At 42.8% G+C, this 19,110-nt stretch overlaps 1 protein-coding gene across 6 annotated transcripts in view; it reads right to left on the reverse strand.

The window, feature by feature from the left end:
• crocc2 (ciliary rootlet coiled-coil, rootletin family member 2) overlaps nt 1-19,110 on the reverse strand; it is a 44,245-nt gene that overhangs the window by 3,642 nt on the left and 21,493 nt on the right. For 4 of the 6 annotated variants that reach the window (XM_086281922.1, XM_086281921.1, XM_086281918.1 and 1 more), the window contains exons 13-33: nt 18,777-18,976; nt 18,467-18,649; nt 17,894-18,038; nt 17,658-17,804; nt 17,035-17,265; nt 11,957-12,150; nt 11,379-11,506; nt 10,046-10,215; nt 9,790-9,969; nt 9,066-9,200; nt 8,831-8,974; nt 6,560-6,798; nt 6,302-6,461; nt 6,043-6,210; nt 3,995-4,379; nt 3,781-3,911; nt 3,558-3,678; nt 3,299-3,453; nt 2,772-3,212; nt 1,370-1,519; nt 1,091-1,282 (exon numbers count right to left, since the gene is read on the reverse strand). In XM_086281922.1, the coding sequence (XP_086138048.1) occupies nt 1,091-1,282; nt 1,370-1,519; nt 2,772-3,212; nt 3,299-3,453; nt 3,558-3,678; nt 3,781-3,911; nt 3,995-4,379; nt 6,043-6,210; nt 6,302-6,461; nt 6,560-6,798; nt 8,831-8,974; nt 9,066-9,200; nt 9,790-9,969; nt 10,046-10,215; nt 11,379-11,506; nt 11,957-12,150; nt 17,035-17,265; nt 17,658-17,804; nt 17,894-18,038; nt 18,467-18,649; nt 18,777-18,976 (3,999 nt within the window). The remainder of the gene's footprint in view (nt 1-1,090; nt 1,283-1,369; nt 1,520-2,771; nt 3,213-3,298; nt 3,454-3,557; nt 3,679-3,780; nt 3,912-3,994; nt 4,380-6,042; nt 6,211-6,301; nt 6,462-6,559; nt 6,799-8,830; nt 8,975-9,065; nt 9,201-9,789; nt 9,970-10,045; nt 10,216-11,378; nt 11,507-11,956; nt 12,151-17,034; nt 17,266-17,657; nt 17,805-17,893; nt 18,039-18,466; nt 18,650-18,776; nt 18,977-19,110) is intronic. The other 2 variants (XM_086281923.1, XM_086281919.1) reach the window with 2 other exon arrangements.

Here is a 19,110-nt window from a genome sequence, read left to right on the forward strand (position 1 = left end):
ATGACATAAAAGCCCCAAATAATGAATAATCCTCTTTCATGCTTATTTATAACTATAGCATCTGTGTTTTCCCCTGTGTTTGTTAAGGCTGGCAGCTTTATAATATTAGGTTTTGTGTGCCACACACACAAGTAAAACATTTTTAACAATCAGTGTATTCTAACACCTGACTGAAATCTCGTGTATACCGTGTCTTGATCGACTGACTTTAACATTCCAGTAACCCCACACATATATTTACACGTGCTGTTGTGATATTTTTAATTGTAAACATTATAAATCTATCAATTTACTTTTCTTACAACTTTTCATAGTTTTCACAGGAACCGGTCCACTGGTGTGACGAGGATAATGGGGATTTTGTGTAAAATATATTTGTGCATTCGTGCATCACGGCTAACAGAACTACAGAAACATTAAGAGATATTAAAAAGTCCAAGTTTTTTTGTTCGTTTGACAACCAGAGCAACCAGAGTTCGGACAAACTTGCTGCTTATTTGGAAAACTGTTTGTTGCCCAGATACCCAAATACTATCTCCCTGGTACTGGTCTCTGTTTGGATAAACAGTTGGTAGCTTTCAGAGGCGGGTGTAGTTTCAGGCAATACATCCCTTCTACAGTGGAACAGTATGGCATAAAGATCAGGTGGAAATATGATGGATTTGGATAAAATTACTTAGATTCCATAAATAATGACATTAGAGTATTTTAGAACATCTCTCATAAATAAAGGAAACTACACTGATATGAGAAACACAATCTTAAAAAAAAAAAAAAACTTTACTCAGCCATGTTAGCTCCTAAAGTAAAGCTTTGGCCCTTCAGGGTTTAATAAGAAGTAAAGCAACTAAAGATTATGGATGTTTCTCCTGTTTTGCATTTTTGGTGATCCCTTGTTTAAATAATAAAGTTTATTTGTATAGCACTTGCCAAAATGTATTAGTTTTTAATGCTAATTGTTTCAGGTTTTATTTTTACACACTGACACAACAGCCACACAGAATCTCACCGAGCTTTCTGAATTTCGGGGAGAAAGCTGATAAGTGTAATCAGTGTTTGAAAGCACTGTGCAGCAGGCCAATCAGCTCACCTTCTCCAGCGCCTTTCTAAGTGCAGATTTGTCTTTACCAAAGCGTGTCACCACCTTCTCGATCTCAGCTCTCTCACTCTGGAGCTTTTGCAAGAAGCTCTGGAGATTGGCGACCTTTTCTTGGAGTTCTTTCTTCTCTCTGTGCAGCTGCTGGGAGGTTTGAAGCTCAGCCTCCTGCTGTTGCTTTAGGCTCTGGGACACAGTTAATCAACCACACATCAAAACAGTGTCTTGACCTTTGTACCTGTATTTGCTTACACTTCTACCACTGTGACTCACCTCCTTTAGTGTTCTGTTATGTTTCTCTAGCTCAGAAATATTAAAGTTTGAGTTTTCTTGGACTCTTTGAAGGTTCTGGTTCTGCTCTGCGAGCATGTGGTTCAGCCTCTTACTTTCTGAAAGGGCGTCTCGTGTTTTATCCAGACGTTCCTATGGACACATGCACATCGACAAAAACACAACGCAATGGATCACCTTTTTCACGGAAGGACCCTGTCCAGTAAAGCATTTAGACATGGTCAAGATGACCTGCTGAAGTTCAAACTGAGCACCAAAGTGTAAAAGAATGATGATTTAAGATAGTCTGAATGTTGTTGGGTTTTGACAGGTGGTCTAAGTATTTCAGAAACTAATGAGCTCCTGGGATTTTCCCACATAACCATCTCTAAGATTTACAGAAAATAGTCTGTAAAAGAGAAAATATCCAGAGAGCGGCAGTTCTCTGGGAGAAAATGACTTGTTGATGTCAAAGGTCAGAGCAAAATGGCCAGACTGCTAATAAGAGTGCAGAAGTAACTCAAATAACCCCTCTTGATACACTTTGGTCGCCTTACTAAACATATTCATTTGCACCTTCCAAATCTAAATCAGTGTTTTTGAAAACCTTTTGTGCCCAAGTTACACCAAAGACAAGCCAAACAATTCAAGGCACAGATGTATTCATTTCTGTGCAAATTAGCCTCTAGATCATGTGTCATATCCATCAGTTTCTGTTTGGTTTTTGTGAAAGCCCGTTTGTAAAATGTTTTTGCAAGAATACTCCACTAGCTTACATCTTGCCTTCATCTCCGTATCAGGCACAATCAGAGTCCAACCAACAGTCTTGTTGCCTCTGGTTCAGAGCCAGCTCTCTTTTGAAGTTTCTCTCAGAAGGGACATTTGGTTTCCAGGTGCTTCTTTCACTTGTGGCACCATGTTAGCAAATATTAGCAAATATTAGGACATTTACTCCGACAAATGGCTGTTGAAATCCCCTGTTTGGTTGAAGTCATGACACTTTTACTCTTTCCTTTATTGGGTACGCAGACGGAAGATTTTTAGCCAAATGAGTGAATGCAGAGTATTGATACATTATCAACAATTCATTTATTTTAGCGCAGTTGGACATTGTGTCACAAAAGTCCAATCGAATCGAAAGATCAACTTAATTTCACTTTTTAATTTCACATTTAACCCAATTTCAGTCTTGATTGCCACGGACCATTTAGAATCTTTTAGACCTCTAATCAACGGATAAAATGCTCGGTGGGATAGATGTAGCGCCTAATTTACTGCTCAGATTTTGACGAGTTTGAATGAAACCACAGCAGAGTAAATAAAAAATATGCCACAGCTGATGAGGCCAGCTAAAACATGGGAGTTGTTCTCCTGCTGGATGGAGGGTTCAGGTGAGAGACTGTACCTGCAGCAGCCTTCGGTCCTGCTCGCTGGCAGTCAGAGCCCTCTGCAGCTGCGTTATCTGCTCCTGCAGGGCTCCCGTGTTGCTCCTGCTGTCACTGAGGGTGTTTGACAGTTTGTGAATCTGCTCTCTCAGCTGACTCTCATGTTGTTCAGCTTGAGCCAATGACGTGGCCAGTCTCTCCTCACTAAACCTCAGCGCCGCGCACCGGTCTTCACTCTCACCCAGTTTTCTCCTCATGTCCGTCAGCCTCTCCTGTAATGCACCTGCCTCAGCATCCAGCTCTGCCACTCTCAGCTGGGCCCTCTGCAGCTCGCCTTCGAGAGCACGTTGAGAAAGCTCCAGACTTCTCACCCTGCCTTCTGCTGCCTCCAGAGACTCCTTCAATTTCTGCTGTTCTGAATTTGAACAAGTTTCTAACTGTTGAACAACCTCCAACTTGTCCTGTAGAGGGAGAAGAACAGGATTTCCTCAGCCTCAAAGAAGATGCTGTCAACATTTCTCTCAACAATATTTTGCTTTTTACGTACCTGAAGTGCTCTGGATTCAGCCTGAGCGGCTTGCAGACTAGCCCTGAGCTCCTCTTCAAGGCTTCTCTTCTCTCTCTCTGTGCAATGTGCTGCTTCTTCCTGCAGGGAAAGCGAAGTGTGTGCCTGGTTCAATCGTTCTTCCACGTCTCGTTTTCCTGAAAGAATATATGTATCTGTTATATATGTAAAACATATTGCTTGCTTAGGCAAATAACTACTGCTAGTTTGTGTATGAGTGAAGAGTTCAGTGGGTTTTTACCCTCCTCTAATTGCTTCAGAGACTTTTGTAGTTGTAGTAGTTGGGAGGATGATTTATCCTGACTGTCTTTGAGTTCAGTCACATGCTGAGTTAGACTGACTACCTGAGCCTTGGCTTCATCCTGAGGAAAGCAAAGCCATTATTTAAGTGAAAAAAATATGACTATAATATCAGAGTTTGAATCATTGAACTTATAATCAGTTATTAAGATTTTTAAATATACCCTGTCTCTTTGAGCATCTGTGAGTTCTTGCTGGAATTCCCGCAGGGCTGTATTGACTGATTCCAAGTCAAGCTCTTTGTCTTCACCATAGGCCACGGAGAGCAGAGATCCATTGGCCACACTCTCTCCTCCTGACCAGACACCACACTCATCGATTCAATTTTTCAGAGAGAAACATGGCACCATGATGCCCTATTGTAAGACCCAACTATACCTTTTGAATAGAAGTGGCTTCTCCAAGGGGAAGGAAACCGTCTTCGTGACCCTGGTTTGTCTGAAAGCCTCACGTGGTTGATGCCAACAGTGCGGCGCAGAGCTGCATACAGCCCCGCCAGCTTGAGCTCCAGGTCCCTGCATTTGGCATCGCTCACTTCCAGCTGCTCCTCCACGCTCTGGGCCTTGTTTTTAGCAACACCAACCTGCATGGAGAGTTCTTTGATTTGCGCCCTGGCATCTTCCAGTGCTGCCTCCAGCTGGGCGGTGGTTTCCCTGTGCCTCTGGTCACTCTGCCGCTGAAAAGTTTCTTTTTCCTGCAGTAGCTCTCGGTTCTGATGCTCCGTGGACTCCAGCTCCATCACACGACGCTGTAAACCTGCGACCTGTGCAAACACCAAGAAAAAATCAGCAAAACTAAATATGGTCCATCATGTGTTAATTACATAAAGTAGAAAATGTTTAGCAGTGTTCATGTGATAAATGCGATAAACCAATAACAGAATTTGTAATCTATTATAATTTGAGGACACAGCTCGACCTAATAAATTAACAGGTTATTAAATGCTCCTTAACCAAAACGTTAAAGAGACCAAAATCTCACTACAAAATATGTCAATCTTGTAAATGATGATGATGATGATTATCTTTTTTTTTTAATTTTTTTTACATCTTTACATGTATTTGAATCTTTAACTGTTTAACTGCAGCATTAATAATGTGAACATAAATTGATCTACAACACTGAAAAACTGTCATTTAAAACATTATTATTGATAACTGTAGTTCCAATCATGCTCCAAAGGATTTTTAGTGGCCTAAATGTAGCTGTGTAAATAAAAACAACATGGCTTTAAGAAGTTCATCTGTTTCCCGATGACAAGCTTGTCGACTTCACTGATAGAGCCTCAGAAATGAGAAAATAAGGAGTAACAACAATTGATTAATATACTGTGGAACCCTGACCCTTCTTTATAACCCACTACATGTCAGAGAAATAAAAACAAACTTTCCTCCAATAGCAAATGTTTAAGTTTTATACATCAGGCTTTTCTCAAATGAAGATGAGGGTGTCCCTTTGCACTTGTTTCTAGAAAAACGCAAAAGGGCATCAGTCTCACGAGTAAATCATAACATGAAACCCACAATCCTGTCAATTCTTTCTGTTTATTTTCCATTTGGGTTTAAAGGAAGAGTTTCAAAGATGCAGACCACTTTAAGTGATGGGATCCCAACAAGCTACATGTGGGACAAAGTGTGTTTTGGTGGGACATAGTTAATGCTGAGAGGTATTTAGCATCGGGAATAAGAAATATAGAACTGTTCTTCTATATTGGCCAGTGGATTCAAACCCACAACCCTCTTGCTGTGAGGCGATAGCCCTAACCACTGTAGCAATGTTGCATGTTTGCTTATAAAGAAATGAAGTTACTGCTGTATAGCTCCAAAATATTCTGAACGTACAGGTTTTGCACTTTTTGCAGACTTGCTGTTACGTGTAACTTATTTTTTTGCTTCTATTTTCACGAGTTTATTTTTGATCATTTGTTTTCAGATTGGTTTTAGATAATGTGGAGATGTTTTATGTTAAAAACGTTCTTGGTCCGGCCTGTTTCAGATCAAACTGGAGAATATATTGGCCATTACCTAAAGTGGTTTACTGAGCTTACAGACTGGTTTATATGTAGTTTGAAAAGGGAAACATCATCATTAATCAGCGTTCTAATATATCATAATGATCATCAATTTATTCTGGCATGCAGAATACACACATCCACCCGATATTCACTTACTGCTGGAAGGGGTCATGGGAATTTAGGGACCCTCAATGTGAATTTATGGGACTGAAGAGCTTGAATAATGAATTTATAATTCAATAATTTGCTAAAATGTTGAGCAACATTTGGATTTTTCAAACCCACTGCGCAGTAGTGTGTTATGGTTCATGCTGACTGTCACTGTGTGAGTGTGACATGTGAGGTATGTTAGCCAAGGTTGAATGTTTGCTCTAGCGTGTTGTTAGCATACTAACTCCCGGAGGCCTTCTACCTCGTTTAGCACCGCTTCCCTGCCAGCTTCACACTCCAGCACTCTCTGCTTGAGGGTGAAAGCCTCACGACGTGCCTCCTCCTCCTTCTGCTCCTCCTCACATACCCTGGCCTGCAGCTCTCGCAGTTCCTGTTTCTGCCGGATGTTCTCTCCTTCAAGGACCTTTACCTGTTCATGTCAGCACAGCACAAATTACTCCGATATAATTCTTCATTTCAAATAAATCAGATGGAAACCAGTGACCTCAGTCATTCTTCACCTGTCTGCGCAGTTCCTGCAGCTCTCTGCGCGCTTGCAGACGAGACTTCTCCAGCTCTCTCATGCCGCTCCGAAGAGCTGTTGCCTCTTGTTGCATTGAGCTCCTCTGCTCCTCTAAGACGGCCACTTTCTGCTCATTCTCCTCCACAGCTCGTCTCAAACTAGTCAAGACGTGGTTAATATTTACACATTAAAAAATATGATAAACATCCACTGTTGGTGGACGATTATAGCAACGTGCCTTGCATGGCAGCCATACCTGCTGTTATCACTTTCGGCTCGCTTGACGAGAGCTCTCAGCTCCTGGTTTGAGGCTTGGATGGCTTCTTTCTCTCGGGTCTCATTACCCAAGAGCCTTCTCAGGTCCACAGCATCTTTGCGTAACTTGTCTCGCTCCTGTGCACAGCCCTGAAGCTCTCTGTGAGCCTCAATCAACTCCCTTTGCCCTTTAAAACGTCCATCCTCTCCCTCGTGCAGCTGTTGACGGAGGCCCTCCAACTTCATGGGAAAGTTACAGAGAATTAAAGGCATGATGTATCAATAAAGAAAATTAGAGGGTCACAAACAAGAGCAAGAAAATGAAATAAATAGTTTAGAAACACTGAGCTTTTTTCTTGAGTTCTTCTCGCTCCAGCCCAGAATTTATTTGGTAACAAAATCCTCCTGCATGCCGACTTAGGATCGGATAATGCATCATAGCCTCACTGTTTGAAAGCTATTCCTCAACATCTCCTATTTTAAGCATTATCTGCACTATCTCAAAATACTCTCTGACCTATATTCTGTTTTATGGCAACATTTTGTGTGTTGAAGGGAGGCCCGAGCTCAGCGGGGCACGCATAAGAGCCAGTTGGGCCTTTAGCCAGGTGCTGTCTCTCCCTGTCTCCTCTTTGCAGCTCACAGTGTGAAGACAGCGACATGATAAACAGCAGCCCCCCTGGTGAAGTGGTAGGGGAGAAGGAGGGAGAAGAGGGAGGACAAGGAGCAGGATGAGGATGAGGAAGAGTGTTATGTTTAGAGGCCACACAAGATGGTTCGTCCTTATAAACTCTAAAGTGAGAAAAAACAAGCCAGTGCTGATCCAGCCCAACTCCACTTTATTTTATCTGATTTTTTGGGGTGGAGGGCAGTGGAGGAGGCAGAGAATATGAGGGCAGCAGTGTTGTGTTATGCGGATGGGAGAGGGGGACCCGGAGTCCCAGCGGAGCCAGCCTCTCGCTGCTGCGACGGAGAAAATAAACACTCCACCGCTGGCTTATTTACACAAGGGGTTAACTTAAACTTTGATTTGATATTATGGTACCAGAGACCGTATCCTCCTCTTTCTCGTTCTACCTCTTTCCCCTTATCGTTCTTCGTCTTTCATGCTCTTCGATTCTTTGTCACATGTCCTCACTCCTGCTTTCTGACATGAGAATCTTGAGATGGGATTAGTGAAAATAATCAAACAAGGAAGCGAGCAGGGGTGGCCAAATATGACAACGCTGCTGAAGCCTAACTTGATATATGGTAGGGAGGGCCGGCCAAACCTCAAAACTCTTGTGCTCTGGCTCCACTCATCCCCATTCACTATACTTTGACATGACTAAGGAGACAGCACGAAGACAGGGTGACGCTAAATTTTGCTTCTTTTTTAAATGAAACCAATAAGCCCCACACAGATAAACAATCTCCTTTTCCAGGAAGGCCAAGCTTTTAAATCATGGCATGGTGGGGCCTTTACAGCTCTGCAGTTACATCTTAATGAGGTGAGTGTGAGCTTGTTATTTCACTAAAACGCCCAGCGACCCTGTGCTTGGATTCCTGACCTTAAGCAACCCTGAGAGATGAGATTTACGGCTCCCTCATTTGGCTCCGAGAGGTATGTCACTGAGCCAAAATTATAGTCTCTAATTGCACTTTAATGTTTATATTAAGGTCAACAGAACCAAACTTTTCCCCTGTGGACTTGACAGGAAAAGGACACAGAAACTGCGAGCTGAGTAGAAATCTTAAGAGAGGACACCGCACCACCTTTCCTTGCAGGATTTGGCCCAGTGCACACTGCACCTGATGGCACCCTGATGTTAGCAAAGCTCTGTGACACCAGCCAATGTCAACATAGGCTTATGGTAAATGGCTCTCGCTTGTACTGGTACAAATTGGTGCAAACTCTCCCTCACAGCAGAAGCAGATGAAAGGTCTCCCATCCAATGCCAAGCCAAACAAACTAAAAGTTTCCGAACCATTTCTGTGACACTACTGTACAAACCTGTGCCAATTTAGTGAGAGCCAACTGATACACCATATATTTAAAAAAACAAAAAAACAAGAGACACGGTACCTTCCTAGATATTATGTGGTGAAAGTATAATCACAGAAAACAAGTAATGTTTCAGGGTCCTTTGGTTGGTACCTGTGGCTGGTATTTAATTCACAATGATTATGTATTACAGTGAATACAGACTGGTCTGATCTATGATACTCGTGAGAATAAACTCAAAATAGGTTAAGTTAAAATCTTACATCAACTTTTTTTAAAAGTTCCTACCTCCTGTTGCGCATGCTCTCTCTGCTGGTTCAACTCTCTGACCTGCTCAGTGAGACTCTTTTTGTCACTCTCATGCGAGTTCAAAGACTCTTCAAAATGCAGCTGCAGTTCACGCAGCTCAGACTGCAGGACAGCCATTTGGTTCTGCAGCATATGAAAACACAAACCGGTCAGCCGAGTTACAACACGGCAAGGAAACGTGAACAGAGCCAGTATGCTCCCGTCATATTTTTACCTTGTCCTGCTCCTGTTTGCGAAGTGATTCCCTCTGCAGGCGTTCCATATCCATTTCCGCTGTGGCCAGGTCCTCTCGCAGGGATGCTAGCTTCTCTGTGAGGACAGCCTTCTCTGCCTCCATCTGAGACAAAGCCTGATCAAAACACACTGCGAGGTCAGAATCATTCATACGTAGCTCAGAAAAAGAAGCTGACTTGGCCACTGGTTCTTGGACAAAAAGAAATCGGTTCCACAGTTCGTACTTGTCATTTACTGTCAGTAATTTTTATATTGTCCTAGTGTCTGCACTCTTTCCCTGTCTTTGTCTCCCTCTGTCTTACCAATGAATTTGAACCTTTGTCTTCCTCATTTCCACTTCCTGGTTTACTTTAACTATTGTTTTTCTGTGCTATTCTCCTTTACTTTAAGGTCCTTTCTTCATGTTTCCTTGATTGCCTTCACCTGATTGTGTTTTTCCTCCTCTCACTGGTTATACCTGCACGCAACCCTGTTTGTAACCCTGTTTGTATTCAGCATACTCATTTTTCTGTTGTAACTCATGCTTCTTCTGCTTTCTTTAGGAATTGTATTATCTTCCAGTCCTTTTATATTTCATCTGCAGATCTTCTGCATGCTCAGAATTGCGATGTCGTCCCCTGGCCTACCTTCAAATACACAAACATTTTAAACATCACTGACAATCATAAGAACCATAAGAAACCTGCAAAGACCACCTCATGTACCTGCTGCTTTTCATTCTCAGCCTGCAGGAGACTTTGGCCGAACTCCTGCTTCAGCCTGGCCAGCTCTTCTCGCACCTGCTGCAGCTCCTTCTGGCTGTGCGCACGCAGCTCCTCACACTGTCTGCGCAGCTGCTCCTCGGCCTGCTCCCGCTGAAGCATCAGCTCTGCACGCTGCTGCTCCTAAGGACCAGCAAACAGACACTTCAGTACAATTAACAGATTAATAGACAGTGAGACCAGCAAATTCAAAGTGCACCTTCTGCTGACGTTCTGCTTCGAGCTGCTCTCTGTGAATTTGCTGTTTGCTGGTCAAAGTCAGCAGGGTACTCCTCTCAACTTGAGCCAGCTTTTCCTCCAACTTACTTCTTTCTTCTTTTGCTTGTGCACATTGCCGTTCAGCATCTGCTCGCATCTGAGCAGCTTCACCTGCACAGGTAAATACATCCATGTACCTCAGTTGCAGACAAACTTTAAAAACCACTGATGTTACAGAAGCAGCAATATTTTATTCAGAGTTTTTATCAAAGAACATGCTAGCTTAATGGCACTCATTTGTAGACCCAAAGATCTTGAGGTGCAGTGGACAGAAAGGACAAACTAATACAATACGAAATGCAGCGTAAGTGGATGTTACATAAAGCTAGCATAAAAGTGGAACTTGGCAAATGATACTAAACATCTTCTTTAGCTTAAATTCAAACTTAACTGTTACCCAATACCTAACCAAACACTGACCATGGACACCACAAGCGCCACGCTTTACCACGGTAAGTCAAACTAACCAGTTTGAACTGCAGCTGTTAAACGCACAGAAACTTAAATAAAACCTTTAAGAAACAGAAACTCATTATCGTTCAATTTAAGACCTTTTACACTATCTCTGAAAAAAGTGGTAACATTACATGCAAGCTTTAAATGTGTTTGTCAAATATCTCTTGTTGAGGCATGTTTACTCTTCAAAATAACCTTCCTATCTCTGAGAGTGACGTTCCCAAACATAACATTTTTCAGTTACAGCAGGTTTTTTGTTTTTGATGAAGTTTGAATAGTTTAATTTAGGTTTACCTGCCACTTAAAAGAAAAAAAAATTATACTCACTCCCGTCCTGTGGTACTTGTTTTATAGCAAGAAAAGAAAAATACCACATCTGCAGGGGAGTCTAAAAGGATGTGTGTGAAGTATGCAGGCGTGACCATGGGATAATATTATTTTCTGATTTGTTGAGCAAGTGTCTCCATGGCATCAACTGTAAGCAAAGCCAGACTGCGGCACAGAGAAAATTAACTTAATTTATAATAATATGTATTAAACTGCCTATCAGATATAACCACTGATCAACTAAAGCTGCCGCAGGGCTGTTCTGGATCGTTTCAGTTCACTTTAACCCCTGCTTATCTGATTCATGCGTATGTTTGTGCAGAGTGGTGAGACCCTGGTCAGCTGAGAAAGCAGCTCCAGTGATGCTGCAGCCCAGCTGTTGCAGAGCTCACAGCTGAAATATGGATCTCTTGTGGGTTGCTGGAAAGGCTTCACGGCCGGGGGGCTTGGCAAAGAGAACAGTGGGGTCTCTGAGGGAGAGGGCTACTCACGCGTCAAGGCCTCGTTAGCTGAAAGCAAGCCGCGCCTCTCCCCCTCCAACCTGGAGCGCTCGGCCTCCAGAGACGAGGCAAGCTCCTGGCTCTCGAACAGGGCCGTCTCCAGGGACTCCTTCTCTGCTCTGCAACACAGTGGTAAAACGGTTTGAGTGCTGAAAAAAGACCTTTGAACCTTTTAGGTGTAGAAGGTCATAAAACCCAATAATCCATCACAAGCGTAGTTTCCAAATAAAACCATGTTACTTAAAGACTCTTGTTACACGAGACTCGCTACGCTTTAGAAAGTAAAATTTGTTTAAAAAAGTCAAAATGACCGTAAATACCCGACGGCAGTTGGTTTTATTTAAACAAACACACAGAGATACACCCATGCTTTTGAGGACACTGTGCTCACTTACATTCATTCCTTGCACTCTCAAACTAAACATTACTGATACAAGCCTAACTCCAATTTATGCTGAATGCAAATGCTAAAAAACAAACTGGTGAAGCTGGTTTTAAATATCAAATTGGTCCCAAACATTTCAGAGGTCCAACCACACAAACAAATACGCACAAACACACACACAGACCTCAATGCAACCAGCTCCTGCGTGAAACCACAGGCCTTTCGGTCAGCGGAATTTAGCTTGACATCCAGAGCTGCCTTGTCCTTGGCCAACTCCTCCCTGTCATGGGTAGCTCTCTTTATGGCTGCGGTCTGTGTCTCAAGCTCCTTCTTGCACGCACACAGCTCCTCTGTCACAGATTGCAACTGCCTTTTGACCTGGAGATGAGCACAGGCAGAAAAAAAAAACATTTCTTTACACAACATCATTATAAACATTAAAATATTGCATTTGCAATTCACAACAGACTTATGACAAATACATTTTTGATTATTTTCAGCCAGAGTCTTGTTCGTGACAAGTGGGAGACAGATGGATACCCTCACCTATGGCCACGACCTGCGTGTGGCAACTGAAGGAATGAAATAAAGAAAAACCATGGATATAAGGGCCCACATAGCAACATTGGTATGGATTGGATCTGGCCCACACAATGTGCTTACACATGGCCCACATACCGCAAAGAATGACGGCCCTTCGGTGGCCCAGATCAGGTTTGCCAGAGGTGGCCCACACATGGGCCAGCACAAGACCAGTTGCAGACACACTGGTGGCCCTGTCATTGCCCAGAAGTTTCAGCTCTGGCCCCAGATGTCAGCCTAATGTGTACCTTAATCAAGCCATGTAATAACAACATGTGCATAATAGTTCAAAAGTAACATGACAAAACTCTGTTCAGACAGTGAATGGACTGATTCTTATGTAGCGCTTTTCACTATTCAAGATTACTGAAAGTGTTCTATACAACATGCTACATTCACCCATTTTCTCTAAACCGAGTGCTTCCTAACTAAATTCATACACATTCACACTCTTGGCATGCAGACTGGAGGAGCCAGGGATCGAACCACTAACCTTCCGATCAGTAGGTGACCTGCTCTACCTCCTGAGCTACAACCACCCAGTGGTAAACATGAGTAAACCCTCAATAGGTTTTGGATAAAGTGCCCACTCACAAACCTGTCAAACCTGCATTTGAAACTTTGGCTACCATAGCAGTATAGTATTGCAACAAGACATTTGGATCTTCTAACTAAAATAGGAAAATAGGAACATAAATAGTGCCATCATTGCCAGACCTGGCCCACATCTGGTTGACATACACCCTGCCATGACACCGGTCAGTCAGAAGTGCCAGTTTGATGCCGGATCCGGGCCAGACCTGTTTTCTATGAGCCTGGGCCACATAAACCAAACCACAATCGGCCAGATATGGCATTCCATCGCACAAACAGTGGCTACATTGCCAGACCTGACCCATATCTGGATGACATATGTCTTATCGTGCCAGAAGTCAGCCAGCAGTGCCGGCTTGATACCAGATCCGGGCCAGACCTGCTTGCTATGTGGGGGGCGGGGTGAGGTTCATCTGAAGGGTGTCTGGGTCAGCCTTTAAACAGGGCAACCAACATAGCCCTTGAGTTTAGCGCTGCTGCTCCTTTCCATCTGAAAGCAAATTAGCTGATGTGGTTCAGAGATGCCTTTTGAACAACTTGTATTTCAGCAATATCCGAACTGAAGAAGACACAGGGTAGCAGAGGAGTGGAGAGAGGGACACCATGACTTCAACCAGTGGTTAGTGAAGTCCTGTTGCCATCTTAGTGTCTTGAAATGAGGGGCAGATCTGACTGTGAAACAGAGGACTATCTCATGATTATACCCTGGATAATCCCCTTTTCCGACTCCAAAACTCATCACAATTTGTCAAATAAAGTTCATGTTTGATTGAATATGGCCTAAAAAAAAGCAATCAATTAGTAAATTGTTCCCTGAGGTCACAGAGTAGAGGAGCTGACGGCTATTTTCACACAGACATCTATATATGGAGTCTTTTTGGAACTAGAGCTGTGGCCCCCTGGAGGCCATTACAAAGATTGCGAGTTTAAATAATTTCTTTGGTTTAAGATTTCAGACCTGGAAACTACAGTGATGTGTCTTTTGGGGAGGACAATGAACCTTTTAGGTGGGTGAACCCTGTGAAACATGAAAATTCTAGCAGAAATAAATACTAAACCACTAAAAAATTTGGCTCTAATGAGTTTAAATTTAGACAGACCTCCTGCCTCCATAAACATTCATTAGGAGACACAGCGCCCCGTAACAGTATAGTAACTGCACTGAAACATGATTCAACCGTGAAATAATGGAACTAACAAAATGGTTCCAAAAATAAATAATAAATGTCTCACACATCCTTTGTTTTAAGTTTGCAAAGAAAATAAGTTGAAGAATGGACTGAATCATTTTGAGGGAAGGTTTGTTTTTTATTTTAATTTAAAAGCATATTGATTTGCTTCTATAATAAGCACAAGAGCTTTCAGTTCATATGAGTATATGCTGTCGGTTTCTCTCTCTCTCTCTCTCTCTCTCTCTGTCTTGATCTCAGGTGAAGAGCTGGGCAGAGCTGTCGTTTCTCGGGTTTGTTTCTGCACACATGCAACTCATTACCTTCATCAGTACTAGGTACTTAAGGACCGGCTGTGGCAGTGTCTCCACCAGATTGTCGCCTCCACTTTGGTGGTAAATCGGCCAACCTCGTGTAACTGAGATTTCTGCAAGTTTCGCAAAGTAACTCTTGCGTTTGATCTGCTTCCCAGTTTACCTCCTGGAGTTCCTGCTTTACTGCTTTTGAAACCTCCCTGCTGCCTATAGTGGAGTCAAAAGACCACAGTCGGATTTGTTCTTCATCTGCATTCATGTTTTCTGACTTTCTTTGGAAACAAGTATTTGCCAGCCTGCCTACCAGCTACCCCTCCCTTGTCTCACCCTTCTCCCCGGACAAAGTAAGATTTCTAAGCTGAGAATCATTAAGCAATCTCAGGCAACCTCACAGCTCTGGACTTCATTAACTGATTCTCTCCCATTTCAAAGATTCTCCCAGAGCTCCATTACCGCTGTTAGCAGCCACCTGAGTAACACACGCCCATCTTTTCTTGTCTTACTGTGAATAAAGCTTCCCGGGTCCAACCTTACATTTTTTTTTTTTATACAAAATATAATACATACAATATATACATATGGAGAAAGAAGCTTCACAGGGTTCCACTCTCACAGCTTCTGTAGGAATTAAAAGGGTAGGTACTAGCCATATGTTAAAAAGATGCACTTAATTAGTAGATCACTATTAAGTGTCAACAGCTTTTATAAAAGTACAAATTTTGTCTGATCTGGAGCATTACAGTGTGTGTTAACACACAACCAAAGCCTTCCCAGAAGTGTGAATTCACCCCAATGTCAGACTGTCTCATCTCTCTACAGCCTTAGTTAGTGTGTAAAGACTCATCGAAGTACAAGGGGGGCAAAAAAAGAACAAGTATGGCTTATTTGGAAGGGTTGGCAAGAAGAAGCCTCTTCTCTACAACCAATGTGACACCACAATTTGTTCACAAACTTGCATCTTTTGACAGACACAACCAAAGGGGAGATGTTTGACCATAAGACACCACCCCTTTTGGAGAAAAATAACACAGCACAAAAATCTCATATCAACTGTCAACACAATGAAGGAGGGCTGATGATGTGATGCACTTTGCAGTCAAAGAATCAACCACGAACTCCTCTGCATGCCAAAGTTTTTTAGAGTAAAATGTGAGTCCATCTGTATGAAAGCCAAAGCTTGGCCCAAACTGGCTCATGCAACAGGACAATGACCCCAAGAACTGCAGCAAATGTACAACAGAGTGGGAGAAAAAAAGGAATCACGGTTTTGCAATGACAAACTCAAAGTCCAGGCTTCAAGACCATAAGAGAGCTGCGCATATTTAAACACCTGCAAACCACAATGAACTGAAGCAACCCTGTAAAGAAGAGCGGGCCAAAATTCATCCACAACCATGCGAAAGACTGAAAATATCATACAAAAAAAACAATCAACTTATTGCTTATATAAAGGTGGTTCTACAAGCTAGATATTAACTGGCTGTACTAAACTTGCTTTTTCACACGACACTAGTCGGGTGATTCCATATGAAGTCTTTCCAGTGCTGTAACTTGTTCTGAGTAGCCACCTATTCCACATGCTGAGTCTTGAAGTTTAACTTAAAAGACACTTTTGAAGTTTCCACCAGTGAATTATTAGAAAACCGGTCAAACATGCATTGCATCAATGGCTGTTTGTGTTCCTCTACATCAGAGACAATAAGTTGGTGCAGTGTATTGAAACTATTAATTGGTGCTGACCAGTGTTTAAGGTGTGATTAGTCTTATCAGTAAGTACTCAGAATGACCCTAATATACTGTACCAGTTACTGACACACTAGCACACTATATTTAACCAACCCCTGCTACTTCTAATATTTCACTGCGGCAGAATGTTTGAAAAGCAACAATCACTATAATTTGATTTTGGACCAAACAAAAAAAATGAACTCACACTAACTAAATATTAGCACACAATGTCTTTCAGCCTCTCCTTAGGTAAATATTCAAGTGGATGAATTACACCAATGTTATGGATGTGTGTAGGCCCCCAATATGGGGATGAAACATGAGCTCAGTGCGATGCATGCCGCTACAGGGTTTGCTTCATCCAAGTTTGATTTATTTTTACAGATAAGCTATCTAAAAATGTTTGGATGGAATTTGTCAGATTTTTTAGGTTTGTTATATTTTTGCTCAGATCAACATGGATATCCCAGTTTCACATTCAGAACAGATAATACAGCAGGAGAGGATTCTTTTCATTCTTTAGAGGACGGAACAGGGGGATCTGGATCTGCTGAGGAAGAATGGAAATACTTTAGGTGTTAATTTATTGCTGCTTTCACCAAAACTCCTGCTGGATATTATATGTCTGTCTATTTATCTTTTCCAGTTCACATTTGTTCACCAAGGTCCTCTGCTTGTTATGTCCCAAGTTACATATAAAACACACAGTGGAGCGCTGCATATCAAATGTGAGAGGAAAAAACACAGCAGATGCATCCAGGACCTCCTATGCATTTTAATGTGACAACAAGCTCCGTGAACCTGCTGAAAGCTGTTAATAACATCAGCCAATTCTCCAAGGCGTCGGGAGTAGGGAGGAGCGTGAGCGGCCTGACCTGCGAGCGCTTCTCCAGGGCCTGAGCTTTCTCCTTCTGCAGGAGACTCAGCTCTGCTTCTAGCTTCTGGCAGAGATCCTGCAAGTGGCTGTGGGAGCTCTCCAGGGCTTGCTTCTCGGCGAGCAGATCCATCATCTCCTTTTGTGCCCGCGCTGCATCCTCTCTGGCTGCTGCCCGCTCCGCCTCGGCTTCCCGTCTACGTTCACAGAGCTCCCTCTTCTCTCCTTCTGTCTGGAAGGGAAGCCAGGATATTTCATTTTACTTCCTTTCCTTCTAGTAGCAAGTCTGCTTGGTTACACCTCTGGGCACTTATTTATTTTCTAAATTAACTTTAATTTCAGCAATCACCAGGATACAAAAACTGCAGGTATAGAGTAGAGCTATATGACTTTGTGAGACCAAGAGAAATTTTCCAAGTCAATAATATCAAATAATATGCTCTTGATCAAAATCAACCCTATAGTCTTTATATATTAGTTATATGATTTATATACTGTAAGTTTGGGAGCACCTGATGACAGATCTGTGACTCACAGTGCAGCACACAGCAGGGCAAGTTAGTCATCTCACCTCGTGCTCTCTACTTTTTTTGTATGTTATGGGGGAACTGCATGGCTACTGACCTCCAGCAGAATACGACTGAGCTCCACCTTGTCTTTTGCTAAGCCTTCACTAAGGGCGGCCATTTTGTCGAGAGAATCTTTCAGCGCCGCCTCCTGATTCTGGAGTTTGTTGAAGGCCAGTTCCTGCGCAGCACTCTGAGACTCAATCTGCAGAGTGATTCAAATAATATTAAAAGAATTATGACAGATCTCAGAGAAACTTTGCAAAACTTGCGCTGAGGAGCTGAGTTGTTAACCTTGGAGAGAGCCAGAGTGAGGCTGGCCTTGTCATCCTCCAACACCTCCTTCTGCAGGGTGATTTGGCTCAGAGCCTCCTTCACCATCACAAGCTCCCTGCGCAGATCCGAGTGCTTCCCTTCGAGCTCCTGCAAACTCCTCTCACTGAAACAGAAATTATATCACATGTTTAACTCCCCACCACTGTTCTGCTGGTCTCACACACGATCCCTTTAACAGTAATCCATCTGTACTTTAAAAAAAAATGAAGAAATGTTGGCATAAGTGCCGAGTTTTCTTTTTTCTGTTTTTCTTGTTTTTTGTTCAATTGCATGTCCTTCTCCAATTCTCAGCTAATCAAATTTTTTAGCCCAAGAAACCCTGAAAATGGGAAAGAAAAGTATCCCTCATGCATGAGTTCAGTAATGCTATGTAAATCATTTACATTTTCATCCAAATGTCATGTGGGTGCATTGCCGGCTGGAGAATGACATGTGTTACTGATCTGAACTCTAAACAAATGGGGCTTGAAAACAATCACGCCTGTCAGGATGTGCTTTGTGTAATGGTCATTCTCTGTGATCTTGCTGTACCCTCTTTGGGCCTCCGTGTTCTGGCGTGCCAGCTGCATCTCTAGATCCTCCCTTTGCTGCCTCAGGAGATCCCTCTGTCTCTGAAGTTCTAGCGAGGAGCTCCGTAGTACCTCCATCTCAGCACGCTGGGAGTCCACTTCCTGCTGAAGCCCCGACAGCAGCTTCTCCAGGCTGCTTTTTTCACTGTGTGATGTGGTGAAAGAAATAAGCAGTGGACATGAAAGAGACAAAGCATGTTCAATAGCTTTCTAAATGCCAAAATCAAAGTGTAGTCAAGAAAAAGAAGTAGAAGTACTTGGTGAGGATGTACCTGGAGATGAGCTCCAGTGAGCGGTGATATCTGTTGCTGTCCCTGAGGCTTTCTTCCAGAGCTTTTTTATCCTCCTGACTTTCCCGCCTCACATCCTGAATCTTCTGCTCCAACTCTCTCCTCTCAGCGTCCCTCTCTTGCTGGTGTTCGCGCAGTGTATCCACTTGCTCCAGAGCAGCCCCCAAACGTGCACGTAGCTCCTGCAGGTTATATGTCAGTGTGAGTGATTGAGCTTTTTATGCTTGAAAGGCTGCAACATAAAAATTCACATAACACAGAGTTACATGAGAAGAAACAATGAGAGAGACACAGACAACCATTCACACTCATTCAT

This window comes from Aulonocara sp. 'chitande type north' Nkhata Bay, linkage group LG23, assembly GCF_057382095.1.
Source record: "Aulonocara sp. 'chitande type north' Nkhata Bay isolate Kocher_YH1m ecotype deep benthic linkage group LG23, A_spYH_male_GT1.1, whole genome shotgun sequence".
Classification (NCBI taxonomy): Eukaryota; Metazoa; Chordata; class Actinopteri; order Cichliformes; family Cichlidae; genus Aulonocara; species Aulonocara sp. 'chitande type north' Nkhata Bay.